General features: G+C 43.0%; 1 protein-coding gene across 1 annotated transcript in view; it reads right to left on the reverse strand.

Moving 5' to 3' along the window:
- The window catches only part of Arhgap15 (Rho GTPase activating protein 15), a 591,259-nt gene extending 588,449 nt beyond the window's left edge, over positions 1-2,810 (reverse strand). The window contains exon 1 of the mRNA XM_050140010.1: positions 2,701-2,810. Within this exon, the coding sequence (XP_049995967.1) occupies positions 2,701-2,711 (11 nt within the window). The 5' untranslated portion in view covers positions 2,712-2,810. The remainder of the gene's footprint in view (positions 1-2,700) is intronic.
- Between the last annotated feature and the right edge of the window lie 12,000 nt (positions 2,811-14,810).

Genomic DNA, 14,810 nt, shown 5'->3' on the forward strand with positions numbered 1-14,810 from the left:
GGCTTGTAATCCAGCAGAAACAGGAAGAAGCCTCAAGTTCTCTGGGCATTCAGTCTTTCAGTCTAGCTTACTAGGTGAGCTACATGGCTTCCAAGATGCTGTCTCAACAAATGTTGTTGAGAACAATTAAGGATACTTTACATTGCCTCCTGGCCTATACACGAACACGAACAGGAGTGAGCATGCACACATACACCACACGCATTCCCTCACAAGAATCTACACCTATAAAGTAATTGATCATGCTAAGTATTTGCATGTGGAAAAACCAAAATAGTCTGAAGATACATTGCAGAGGTTTTTCACTTGCTGTGAAAAAGAAGCACACTTTTTTGTAGAAATATTTAATAGAAATGGGTCCAGAGGAGCCTTTTTGAACACTCTCAGAACTTTTGTCTCTAAACACCACAGGTTGGACTGGGGGTGGTAAGGCCCTCTGTGCTGGACTATTTGAAGCCATTTATCACACGCCATTTCTTCAAGCAAGACTGGAATCGTCAACGTGTAAATGGTCATTTGGATCCTATTATCTGAGAGACTGTATAACAGAGACTGTTAACAGAGCAGAGAAGCCCTGACAGGGACATCAAGACCACGTAGCCTTTCTTTTAAAGCACAAGGCGACTTGCCTTACAGTCTCTATGCTCTGTATCATGGGATAAAGAAATTGCATGATTTTAAAACAGAGGTAATTGTGGCATACCCCATGAAGAGAGACAAAAGATTAGCAAAGGGAGGATGTGCGGGGAGGATTTTTGTCCTTTCTGAATTTGGCTGAATGCTGGCCCCAGGTGAACATCATAGTCTGGAGTGACTTTGAAAATGAAATTCTGTCTTGTTTTATTTCACTAAAACTTGCCTAACTATTCAAAATGCATGAAGGCAGAGTGATCAGGAATAACTCAATTGCAAACATGTCCTTAAATATTGGTGTGAGGAGTTCAGAGTCTGTGCACAGTGTTTTGCGGGGCAGGATTGCAATCATCAGTATACCTATCTTTACTCACAACCTTGTCTTAATCCATCCCAAACTGCCTTAGCCTTTTATACACACTCTGTAAAACAACAGAATCTAACAGTAGCTGCAAAAATATCTTTTTACAAAGAATTTGGCTTTCAATCATATTAAATACTTTAAACCTTTACGATCTTCTCCTTACTTCAGATGTTGCTCTGACATTCATTCTTGCTAATGTGTGGATTCTACCACTTCTATTCATGCGATGTGCTTTTATAATATAATGGAATCAGCAATAGCATATCAACCAAAATTATCTGAAGGATGCCGCTTCTCAGGATGCAGGGTCTCAGCAGCATAATATTAAAGACAGATTGAAATACTGCTTCCCATGGTAAGGAAACACAACGAATTGAAATTCTAATCAGAATATCAAAGCAAGTATATGTTACCAAGATCTTCTGACATGCTCACAATAAAAAGTATTGGATACCACATTCTAATCTCCATTTTTACATAATCATTTTAATAGTCAACAAGTAGCTGGCTTCAATGTGGACAATTGAAGAGAGCTTAAAATATAGCGTGCCAGGAGTGTGTCAACACGCTGAATAATTTCCTACAAAATTGACCATGTCAAAGAAAAAAAAAAGTTTGTAAGTGTCTTTCAATAGACCACAATAAAAGAAAAGAAAGCCATTGCCACTTACCAACCCTGCAACCATCTTTAATAATCCAAATATCTGCATTCTAGGGTATCACTTCCTTATCCAACAGCACAATAGAATAATATTAGGGGCAAGGGGATCATATCTTGCATTTTTATTAAATTTCCTCAAAACTCTCTAGTTAGATTTATTTAGGAATTTGTCTCTAAGATTGGCAACATTTTGATGATTTCTGCATATAAGTTAGAAAGGACGGAGCATCCGCACAACATCAGAGGCTAAGAAAAGTTCTTGCTGGTTTGCAAAGGAACAAATTCTTTTCATCTCTCAGGTTTATTACTTCAGAATATTTCCAAATACAATACCCTTAAACAATGAAAGACGTTTTCAAGTGAGCCCTCCTCCCAGAAATAACCGTCAGTGAAATCAGGAGAAAACTTTTGCTTCGAACGTAAATGTTTGTTCATGAATCAGAAAATTGACCTGATTTTATCCAATCTGATACATTAAAGTTAGGGGAAACACTCCATTCCTGTGACAGACATTATCGTTTTATATGCTAAAACCTTCATGCGTCTTGGTGGCTATTTTGTCAGGTCGTGTTCGAGAACCTTCTTATGGCTCTTTACAAAATGCCTTAGCGTATTTTTCACACGGAAACTTAAAAGGCTGTTTCCTATTGCTATTGTTATTAGCGGCCTTTTTCACTTATTAACTAAGTTCTGAATAGAGCATCTTGGCATGTAGCTATCAGCTAGTGGTCTCATGCGTGTTACCTCCGTCACTTTTAGAAGCACTTTCAAGCTACAACTTTCCGTGCTCCCGTCTTTAACCATTTAGTCTAAAATCATAACCGAAGATACTAGCATAATACTTCTGTAACAGAACTTTGAATCTGTCCGTCGCAGATATGAAAAAAAAAACCACCAAAACAACACTTTTTTACCCTTAAAGGAAACGAGCTGATGTTTGAGTTTACAGATGAGATCTGTACATTTTGTAGACATATTTACACATTCCTACCAGCAACGCTTTCAAGTTTTTAATCTGCAGAAGGAAGTTAAAATTGCATACCTTTTCTCCATGATGTCTTGCTATTAAAGCTGGTATCGACTCCTGTTAATGACTCTTTCCACAAAACGGAAAAGAGCAAAGTCACGTGTCCTATGAGGAGGCCTGTGCTGGTTGCTGCTTAATCTCAGTACTGAAGGGGGAAAAAAAAGGCGGGGGCAAAGGGTGAGCATAGACCTTAAAAAACAACCCACTTCCTGGGTACATGCCGCTAACCACACATTATTTGATTTAGGGCTTGACTTGCTCAGCCAGCCAACAATATTATTATTTATCAATGATAAAATATCAAGTATTGTATATCTATATGGGCTACATCAGGTTTAATGTGCAGGGGAAAATGTTATTAAAATTTTACCCACTGGTTTGGGTGGGGTGAGGGGAGGAACTGGCTGTCAAGAACAGTAGAAACTTCCTCTTTCTGTCTTCTAGTAAGGCCCTAAAAACAGTCTCTCCTGGGTTAACTTACGCATGTTCAGGCTAACAGAAGGCACTACGTACCCACCAGGAAGCCAAGAGGTCACCCCTGACTTAGTGTGGGTGCTTTTCTCACTCGTTGCTAGACATACAAAAACCAATTGGGGGTAACAAGGGTGCAGGGCTGTAGGCGGAGATGGCACCAGAACCTCAGAGCACACAGTCCAGAGCCTGCAGGTACTCCAGCAGAGTAAGTAGCTGAGGGTACTTGCTGCAGCCCTGTGAATGGATGAGGTTTCACCCTTGCATGTTCTCTATTTCCCAAGCTGTTTTGACATGTAGTGAAGAGAATTTGCCCAAGCTGCGCAATCCTTTGGTCTAACGTAACAGAAAAGACAAAATAAGTGGTCCAAGAGCTGTCCTTTGGTCAAGCTGCTGTCCCTCAGCTTTCCAGAGCATACAGTAACGGGTCTCAATAACAGTCATAATAGGTGCATATGTATTGGGCTCCAGAGATCAGAAAAATCTGATGCTGAGTTACCAGGCTTGGTTAGCTCTTTGAGAATCTGCAGGATAGTCACAAAAGGGAACCCATGCCTTCCAAATATGTGAGAAAATCAATTAGAGTCTACTATTGTCGCACGAATTGAGTAAGACCTCAGTGGAGTACAGTGGTATGGACTACTTTACGATGCTGTTCAATTCACAGTCAGACCCCCTTCCTGGGTGGACCTGCTTAGGCATAGAGGTCCTAAGGGATTGATGGGTATTTGCTTTTGGCATCAAGGAGAAAGTGGGAAGAATGACGATAGAAGTGAGGAAAGCTGAATTCAGTGACCAGGTCTGATACTGCTGCTTAGCCTTGGCCACGCCATTTACAGCCCCTAAAATCCATATAGTGGAACACGCAGCTATGGAAATTCTACTTTTGAGAGCAGAATAAGTAGATTTAACTAATTTTTATATCTTAAAAAATTGTAGTCACTGTTTGATTGCTGTGAAAGAAATCAAAGCCAAGGCAGCTCCTATAAACGAAAGAATTTAAATGGGGGCTTGCTTACAGTTTCAGAGGGTTGTTGGTCCATTATCATCATGGCAGGAAGCAGACAGGCATGGCAAAGAGGCAGTGGCTGAGAGCTACATCCTGGTCCATAACCACCAACAGCAACAGCAAAGACAGAGAGAGAAAAATAGAGACAGAGACAGAAAGACAGAGAACAGAGAGACAAACAGAGAGGCAGAGACAGAGACAGTGAGAGACAGAAAAACAGAGAGAGACAAAGACAGAGATAGAGAGACAGATACAGATACCGAGAGAGACTGGGCCTAGTGTGGGCTTTGAAACCTTGAATCCCACTCCCAGTGACACACTTCATGCAACAAGGCTATGCCTCCCAATCCTTCCCAAACAGGTCTACCAACTGAGGACCAAATATTCAAATATATGAACCTATGGGCTTCCCAGAAATTCAATACATTTATCTGAAGCCTTGGTAAAATCTAGATGGACTCAGAAATTAAGGATGAGCTGTGTTAATTAGGTGTTTCCTTAAAAACAAGTATTAATAAAATACATTAAATGGGGTCAATGGTACATTTTCTTTTCACAAGGCCTTGTCCTGGAGTGATGGCTACTCATCACGATTATGGCTCTCGGGCCTGTGCTGGCACATATTGGTGGACAGGTTCATCCACTCACAGAGGGGATACTTGGTGAAGGCTTGCAGTAAGCTACACATTGGGGAAACAGTTCACGATCCTTCTACCCTGGGTTTGAATCCTCCCAACTGCTTCTCGAGTCAGACAACATTAATTTGTGATTTTTACACCTAAGGAAAATGGGATTCCTTTGTGAGCCAAATCAGTAGAGAGGAAGCAGGAGTCAAACTCTGAGACTCTGACCTTGGAGGCTGTTCCAACTGAGCAGACCAATTTGGATACACTCACTCCACAGCAAAGCCCTGAGTGAAGAGATACTGGATACTGAAGTCCCCCTTTCAGAACTTCCTTTAGTCTCTCTACTGCTGAGGATGACGGACTTGGAAGTTAGGAGTCATTTCCGGGAGGAGCATTGAAGCCAATTTCCCAGAATGTTCTCTACAAGTTAAATGCATATCAAGTAAATGAAATGAAGTTCACTATAAGCTCTGTGTTCATAGATGCAAAGCAGTGGCTTGGCATCAGCCTGCCCAGGTCAGTCTACAAATAGACTCAACACAGTGCTAATTATAATTGTAGCGCTAACTTTTGAAGAAAGTCACTAGCAACTTCTAGAATTTCTGTGGAAGTATGAGTATCTAAAGTGTTTGAGTTCATTTTGGAATAAGAACAAAAAGTCAGATGACTTGATCTGCTAGATACTATCATTAATATATATATATAGCTATGTTTTTGTTGCACGTTAATATATACAATTATATATATATATGCAAAATAAAATTGGACACAGTAGTGTACAATCTCAGCACTTAGGAGCTAGAGGTAAGAGGATCGTGAAATTGAGGGTAGCTGAGGCAACACAACAAGACCCTGTTGAAAGAAGCAAGGGAAGATAGCTGTCCTGGTTTCATTCTACTGCTGCGNTATATATATATATGCAAAATAAAATTGGACACAGTAGTGTACAATCTCAGCACTTAGGAGCTAGAGGTAAGAAAAACTGGCAGCTAAAGTCTGGCCTGAGCTAAATATTGAGTTTGAGGTCAGCCTGAGTTACACAAGACCCTCTTACAAAGAATGAACAATCAATATTTTAATACCTAAATCAATGTTATTAGTTTATCATAGCATTGTATACAATAATTATTATTAAAAAAAACTACACTTTGAGAGTAAATGCTAATGCTGACACAGTGAAGTAACAAACCTGCTTTACTTTTTTAGAGGCTATCTTTCCATTGCCATGCAAAAGAGCACATGTATATAGATTGGACAAAATAATTAATCATTTCTATTACAGATATAACATGGAGATAGATGACTGGAAAAGAAAAGCCTGGTAGAAATAGACATATTTCCGGAAGATTTATATAAACCAATAGAAAAACCTCTAGGCAGGCTAATTTGGATGAAAGGACAATGGAATCACATGAGGTACTTGTGAAATTTGTAAATGCTCGAAAATGGCCTACACTGGAGAGACTGCGATCGGGCCATTCTAATAATAAATCTAAAAAACGAAAGCAAAATAAAGTACACTCAAGCAGTTGACTCCAACACCCTGGCTCTGGTCAACAATGGTCTAGAAAATTGCTGCTATAGAGTGGTGGCATCCATGATGGTGGGATAGAGATGTTGCAGACTGGGAGGAATTTTCTGTTCAGCATGCTTGAGAAACTGTATGGAGTTCTGTGAGACTCTGGTGAGCGCTAAAGGATGAACCAAGAGATGACAGTCACCCACAGCAGAGATGATTGGGTGATGGATCAAGTTGGAGAATCAACTGAAGACAATGGTTAAACTCTGGAAGGTGTTTGAAAATCGACTCGCCTGTGTTTTGTTACGAGCAGCAAAATATACATCAAATGTGGATAAGACAGAGATGGCTTCAAAGGAACCTAACAGGTGCACCATAACAGGGAGGCTACACAGAGTGCTATTGATATGAAAATAAAAGACTGGGGGAAAAAGTGAGCTAGCAATATCTATTTGGAAGTCAGAAATATTTAGCATTTACTTGTGTAAGACTGTATGTGCAAGCATAGAGTGATCACAGAGAAGAGAAAGGTCATGGGAGGACTCTCAGTATGCAGTCAAAAGATTATGAAAGATTGTGAAAGAAGAAAAATCAAGAAATTCTAAAACAGAATAAGGAAGAGGAGGAGACTTGGTATCTTGAAAAATCAAATCAAGCGCCAGGCAGTGGTGGCACATGACTTTAATTCCTGAACTCAAGAGGCAGAGACAGGGGGATCTCTGTGAGTCTGAGGGCAACTTGGTCTACGGGGCAAGTTCCAAGACAGAATCCAAAGCTACACAGAGAAACGCTTTCTTAAAAAAGAAGAAGAAGGAGGAGGAGGAGGAGGAGGAGGAGGAGGAGGAGGAGGAGGAGAAAAAGAAGGAAGGAGAAGAGGAAGAAGAAGGAAAGAAAGAAAAGAAAAATCAAATCAAAATGTTTCTTTTCAAGCTAACGGTTCAGAATTAAATGGAAATGGTCAAATTTCCAATAGATAGGCAATGGTGGAGGTCATTGTGACCTTGATAAAAGTAGCTCTTGTTGGATATATGGGGAAGAAATCTTATTATACAGGACTGGTATGCTGACTCGGGAGGTAGAGGAACTTACTGCCAATTCTGATGACCTGTGCCTGACCCCTGGTATGTACACAGTGAAAAGAGAGAATCAAGTCTTAACAGATATCCTCTGACCAAGACACATGCATTTTAGTGCAAACACACACACACACACACACACACACACACACACGTAATTTGGAAAAGACTTTAGTACATTAAAAAAACAGGAGGTATAGCTATGGTCAAGGAGCTCTTATGTGACAGGAAAAGTTAGAAGTGGAGGGCGGTAGTGTGGTACCCAAGAAAGAAATGCAGCCATGGGACTTCCTTTATATGGTTGTTTTGTTTTTGTTTTGTTTTTCAGAACGGGAAAAGAACACATGGATTTGGAGGATGAGTCTTTAGAGGGAAAAAGCGATGATATGGGAAGAAAAAGCAGAAAGGATTGTGGGAAATATCCTGACAGGGGAGCGATGCACTGGAGGCAGGGATGAGTGTAAGCCATGGCCTTGGCTAAGAGTCTAAAGGGCAGTCTGGGAAGCAGAGATCCCTGCCTGAACTCCCGGGCAAGGTGCAAAAATACAAAGATCCCCATGTTTGGAGTCATTAGAAGTCTCTTCTGGTCATCAGTAATAGAAAAACAGTAAGGAATGAGAATTAGGATTCAAGAAAATGGACAAAAATATACAGGTTTAGGAAATAGGAGTCAGTCAAACAGTAGAGCAAGGTGAGATTCTGAACTTCTTAGAGCACTGAATCTAAGTTATGTCTGTGAGCTTGGACAGAGAACCTCGAAAAATGTTGATAATGGCCCGAGGAACTCCTCCTAGGACCACTCCAAGGACCAAGGCAGGGCTCGGGGAATTCTGTGTGGTTTTAAGGACTGATGGTTGGGAAACACTGGTACAAAATATGATAAAACTTTTTATTTCTCATACAAGAGTGGATAGTACACATCAGAACCACCAGGTATTTATGGGGGGAGGGCGAATGTGACAATTCTCACAAACAAGCGTCACACTGTTCTGGGGAAAGAAATTGGATGTGCTCAGTCTCTCATTCACTCGACAAACAGAAAGCATTGTTTTCTTTCAGATGTGTCCCCAAGATCGGAGGTGGAATTTCTCAGATGTCATTAATGCTGTTGATGAGTTACAAGAGAGAGGAAGCTGTTGGAGAGGCTGCCTGTTTGTGCCCGAAGTCCCAGACCCGAAGTAATCATAGAAACTGTACTAAATGCAACACTGATTGAACAATGACACTAGCATATTCCTAGCTACCTCTTACACCTTAAATGTCTATTATTTTATATTTTACTATGAGGCTTGTGATTTACTGGCAAGGTTCCTGGAGGGTTCCCTCGGGCATCTTTCTCTTTTGGGGCTCCATGGCCTCTCTCTGACTCCACCTACTCTCTCCTCCTCTTTCTGCTGGGAATTCCCACCTGACCCTATTTACGCTGCAATAGGCCCAAAGCAGTTTCCTTCTTAACCAATAGTACTCACAGCATAGAGAGGGGAATCCCACATCAGTAAACACATAATTAGTCAACGTAGCCAAAGTAGAGCAGTCACAAAGAACGTAGAGCAAAGTCAGCAGACAGCAACTATACCCAGCTCTTTGAAGAGAGATAAGAATTGGATATGGACTGTGTAAGGTGGAAGAGAAGATAAACGGTATTGTCCTTTTCCAGTCTCTAGTGAAACCAATGCTAGTTTGAATGAAGCAGCAAGGAGAGGAATTTTGTTGACATAAACAGAGCGCAGACAGCTCGCTGAAGCCATGACTCCGAGGAGGTAAAGCAGGGTCATTAGCTCCAGTATAGAGGTTGACAGCTCACAGTGAGGCGGGAAAAGGGGAACAGGTGATGGTGGGGAAGTGTGACATTTCTGGGAAAATAGCAACACTTGGTGCAAGACCTAGAACTGCTCAGGTATATAGCCAGAGAAGGAAGACCCAAGAAGAGGAAAAGTGGAGAGAAAGTTGAGTTTGCATAGCAATTTAAATTACAACTGAAATGTTTATTTGTCTAGAAGAAAAAAAAAAAAAAACAAGTAGTAATTGCACCGAGTTTGGGATGTCAAGGTGAGAATAGTGTTTTGTGGATATGGTCCACGTTACTAAGTAGGTAGTGGCCATTTAAAGATAAGGGCATGCAACTTCTTCAGCCACACCCCCCCACCTCCATCAAAACACACACTTTCACCTTGATATATTTATTCATTGTGCATGTTTGCGTTTTATAACAAGAAGGGCTGCACTCCTATAATTTCTTTAAATGCCTACAAAGTAAAGTCTCCAGAAGCTGCACTGGGCTTTTGGGCCATAGGTAAAACACATATGCCAGGTCTCAGAAACGTGGGCCCGACCTCTAAGCCTCAGGTGCCATTTTGAGACTCCTAAATATTTCAGTCTCTGATGAGAGAAGCAGAAGCAGCAAGAGGCGCATTTACGGGATGCCTTTGTTTCTGTCAGAGGCAAGGCAAGTTGCGGTGGAACTTCCTGTTGCAGCAACAGTGCCTGCTCAGAGGATGGGCTCTGCCTGCCCAGCAACACTGTAAATGTACAAATCAACGCCAAGCACACAGCCAAGCCACCTTCACTGAAAGAAAGGGGCCATTCAAAGGGAGGGCAGGCATGGAAATCTCCAGCTCACTGAGCAAAGTTGAATGCAATCCCCTGGCCAGGTTGTCTCTAATACCGAGAAAAGAAGGAGATAGCACCAGGGCTGTCAGAGTTAGAAGCCACTGCTGCTTGGAATCCAGAGTGGCTACAACTGCTACGCAAGAGGAACTAAAAAAAAAATAAATAAAACAGAAACAGGAAAGTGTATGAACGCAAGACAGAGCAAAAGTTGAAGAGAAACTGAAAATGAGTTCATGCTGAGGCGCTAAAATTATAATCACAACTCCCGTATTTGAGCCCAAAGGTAGAATTCCATGTTAAACTGCTGTTCGGGCAGCGAAACCTCTCTGCCCTTTTCACGAAGCAAATTGGAAATTTCCATGCAGCAAGTGCTCTCTTCAACCTAAAGTGTTCAGCAGCCCACCCAGCCCCAGCATTAGCAGGAGGTGTTTGCCTGGTAAAAAAAAAAAAAAAAAAAAAGTACCCTTATCAAGAAGCTGTCAACCTTTGTCAAGGTCAGTAGTATAAATAAAGAACCCGACGAATAGGTTCCTTGGAGACAGACATCATACAAAACCTGGGGTTTGGTCTGCATCTATCTAAAAGGACTGACAAAAGCCTGTGTTGCTTAGAGAGCCTCTAGGGCCTCCCTGACCAACAATTTCTGAGAAGCAATCTCCCTCCCTGGGACCTTTATTCTCACTTCTTCTGGAAGCAGCCATATTTAGTCATGCAGAGGGTGTCCTGGGCTTACAAAACAGTAAGTTTCCATGTGGTTTCTTCATAGAGCTTTGCTTTGGTTAGCCCTCCTCCTTAGCCCCTCCCCATTCCCTTCCCCCACCCTGTCATCATCTTTGTGCTTATTCCTTCCTGCCCCCAGTCCTGCCCCTAGTCTCCTTTCACCTATGTTATACTCTGACTATCCTACAAGGGAGCCCTTCCCCGCCAAGATCACCTCCCTAGATTCCACAGGAAATCCAGGCTAAATAGTCAACACTGAAGTCCCTCGCCAGGTTGCAGATCTGTGAGAAAACGTGCAGTATTTAATCTGTCTGGCCTGGGTGACCTCACTCAGCACAAGTTTCCCAGTCCGCTTCATTGGTCTGAAAGTTTCGTGACGTTAGTTTTCTTCAAAGTTAAAAAAAAAAAAAAATAGCAAACCTTCTTTTGTGTGTTTGTAAAACATTTTCGATATATATCCGTCTGTCGGTAGGCATCTAGCCTTTTTCATTTCCTAATGAGCATGAATGTGCAGAAAGCACAATAGTATGATGCAATGTCCTTTATGTGTGTGTCCAAGAGTGCTATGCTGGGTCAGACTAGAGAAACTCCTTGAGAAACCTACAGGCAGGTTTCTAAGGGAATTAGACTAATTCACGCTCTCACCAAATCTAAAGGTCTCCTTTTTCCATTGCTCACCAGCATTTATAGTCATTTGTGTTCCTGGTGCTGACCATTGGGATGGGAGTTGGATAGACTCTGAACGTACCTTTGTGCCACATTTCCCTGATGTCTAAGAATGTTGAACTCTTTTCTAAATGTTAATTAGCCATTTGTATTTTTGACAGTTCTATTTAGTTCCATAGCCCGTTTTTCCTATTTATTTATTTTTGTTTTTACATCTAGATTAACGTTTTCCCTCCCTCCTCTCTTTCCAGTCTCCTCTACCCCATCCACTCCTTCTCCCCTGTATCTCTTCAGAAAAGGGCAGACTTTCCGTGGATATCAGCCAGCCATGGTATAGCAAGTTGCAGTGAGACTAGGCATCTCCTCTTCAGGACCAAATGTGGTGGTGCAGACCTTTAATCTCAGCACTCCAGGGGCAGAAGTAGGCAGGTTTATGAGTTTGAGGCCAGCCTGGTCTACAGATCAAGTTTCTGGATACATAACCTTATGCATATTGAAGGAAATCACTGAGAACAGACTTCTGGTAAAGATATAATTGAATGTTCTATCCCCAGCAAGCAGCTGAACCTGGCAGCTTCGGTTACTTTGTTAAGATTCAGATGTTACACTGGCCTCTGTCACCAGACAGGATGAAACCAGACAGTACTCTAGCCAACCCAGAGTCCTATGGCTGCTAGGTCACTACACAGGTACAAAGGTCCCTTTAAGAGACAAACTCTGCCCATTCCCAATCTCTTTTCAGCTGCTCTTCTGAGGACACAGGTAGGACTTTTCCTTTCTCTTTTTTTTTTCTCTCTCTGTCTCTCTTTCTCTTCTCTTCCCTTTCCCCACTCCCTTCCCTTGCCCCAGTGAAACTTTCCACTTAAATTCTATCTGAGTGGCCATGTTTGTCCCCACCCTGAACTCACCCACCCAGGTCCCACTGACATCATATCATAACACACTTGGTTCTGGCTTTATAGTTACGAATAGAAGAAAGAAATTATCAAACTTCCTGTGACTAGGGAAAGCCTCTGAGGCCAAGTATTTGTTAGGGGTGTCCCTGCATGGAGGTCATTGTGTGAAGCTGTCAAGATGACACCTGGATTTTCTTAGAGACCCAATATGTTGGAGATGCCAGAGCTGTGGGATACCTGCGGAGGACAGCTGCTAACATGGAATGGAACCAGCCCAAGACAAAGAAGTATCTTTCAGTCAACAAAGCTGAAAAGAGTTGGAGATCCGAACAGAAGTTTGACATCAGACATGAAGATGTAGTTTGCGGTTTTGCCAGCAAGTTTTCAGTCTTGCTTTGGTCCAGTATGTCCTGACTATGCTCCCTTTTGAAAGGGTGATGTGTATTCTGTGCTGTTGTATGTTGGAAGTATGTGATCTGTTTTTCACTTTGATTTTTACAGGGGATTACAGTTAAGAGAGCGCATGAGTCTCAGAAGAGACTTTGGACTTTAGTCTTTTAAACAGTATTGAGACTGTAATAAACACTGAGAACTTTTGAAGTTGGACTGAATGCATTTTGCATTATGATACGGCTATAAGTCTATGGGAATCAGTGGGTGGAACATGATTATTTGAATGGCAATGACCTGGCAAGCTCTGAGGACAAACACAGCTCTGCCCAAGGTCTCTGGGCCTGGGGGTGGGAAGGATTCACCTAAGAGCCTGCCAGGTGCCTCTGGAGACCCAGCAGTCAGGAACCATTCTGATGAGTGAGTACAGGAAGGTGAAATGGAAGAAAGAGGCAGAATGATTCCTGTTCTGGGGAGAGAGGAAGATCAGAAGAGGTGAGGGCAGTGTGGAACAGGTTGAGGTAGATGCCCTGCTAACCACCTAAAATCATGGCGGTGTTTGGGCTTGGGCTGCCACCAGAGGCTATGGTTTGGTCCCTGGCCCTAATGCAACTGTGGGGGTTTATATGATTCTTGTTATCAATGAGGTCTCTGTGAGTACTTGGAGTCTGGGCCATTAATTGTGACCAGTTGATGTCTAAGGAATGTGCCCCGACAATGGCCATGCCAATTCAGAATTTCTGCTTTGCCACCCAGGACCATGGTGACATCCAGCCCAGACTGCTGCTGGGAGCCACGTTTAGGTCCATGGTCCTGGGGCAGCTGGACTCTGAGTTGATAACCTTGGCTTCTGTTGCTACCAAGGGCTATGCAGAGTCCCGTAGTCTGGGCCAATACCTTAAGCCATGCTGGTTTTAGAGGGTTATGCTGCCTCCAGGGCCATGCATACCTGGTGGCCTGTGCTGCTATACAGTGCCATAATGTTGTCTAGACCCAAAATGTGGACCTGGGACATGTCTGTGTCCATGCCCCTACCACAGAGAGGGTCTGTGTTGATCTCCATGGCCATAAAAGGCTGAGAAGATACCCAGGGTCTGGGCTGCTACCTGGGGACGTGTTGGCATTTTGGGTTCATGCTGCCGCTGGGGCCATGCTACCAGGCAATTGGCAATGTCAACTAGGGCTACAATGACATTCAGGTCCGGGTTGTTGCCAAGTACCGCTTCTGAGTCCATGGACCTATTGTAGCCTGAGTCTGTCCTGATGTCCACGCCCTGTGTTGCCACCAAAGGACACACTGATACCCACGATCTAGGCCTCCACCTGTGACTTTCTTGGTACCTGAGGGCTGTGCTGTTGCTGGGCCCAAACAGATATGAGCTACGTTCTGCTGTCACTGGGCGGCATATGGACCTGAGTTGTTGCCAGAGCCATGTCTGGGTCTGTGGCCCTGTTTCAGGCAGGACCTGTGCTGATATCCAAGGCTCCTGTTGCCACTGAAGGTTGTGTGGATGCTTGGAATCTGGACTCACACCTAGAGCCATGTTGGGATTTGAGGTTTGCAATGCCATCGGGTCCATGCTGATCTAAGTGACCTGCACTGCCAACCAGGGCCACAGTGACGTCTGAACCCTGTTTATTGCCAAGGATCATCATGTCTGGGTTTGTGGTTCAACCACAGCTGGGGGCTGTATTGAGGTCCATGGCATGTAGCACTACTAAGGGCTACACAGACATCCAGGGGCCTGGGCTGCCACCTAGGACCAAGTTAGTATCTAAGAGTTGAACCTCGGCCAGGCCTATGAAGATCTGAGTTACTTGCAGTAGCCAGCCAAGGTCAGAGTGTCTTCCAGGCCCAACTGCTGCTAGGGGCCATGTCTGAGTCTGTGGCTCTGTAGCAGCCACATCTCTGTTGATGTACTGATATCTGTGTATTGGTGGATGAGGTCACTTGTTTGTCCCAGCCACCCAGAACCCAAATAACCACACAGAAACTGTATTATTTAAAACACTGCTTGGCCCATTAGCTCTAACTTCTTATTGGCTAGTTCTTACATCTTAATTTAACCCATCTCCATTAATCTGTGTATTACTACAGATGTCATGGTCTACCAGCGAAGTTTTAGCATGTCTCTGGAGGCA

This window comes from Alexandromys fortis, unplaced genomic scaffold (genome assembly GCF_014885135.2).
Source record: "Alexandromys fortis isolate MF-2015 unplaced genomic scaffold, M_Fortis_MF-2015_v1.1 scaffold_33, whole genome shotgun sequence".
Lineage (NCBI taxonomy): Eukaryota > Metazoa > Chordata > Mammalia > Rodentia > Cricetidae > Alexandromys > Alexandromys fortis.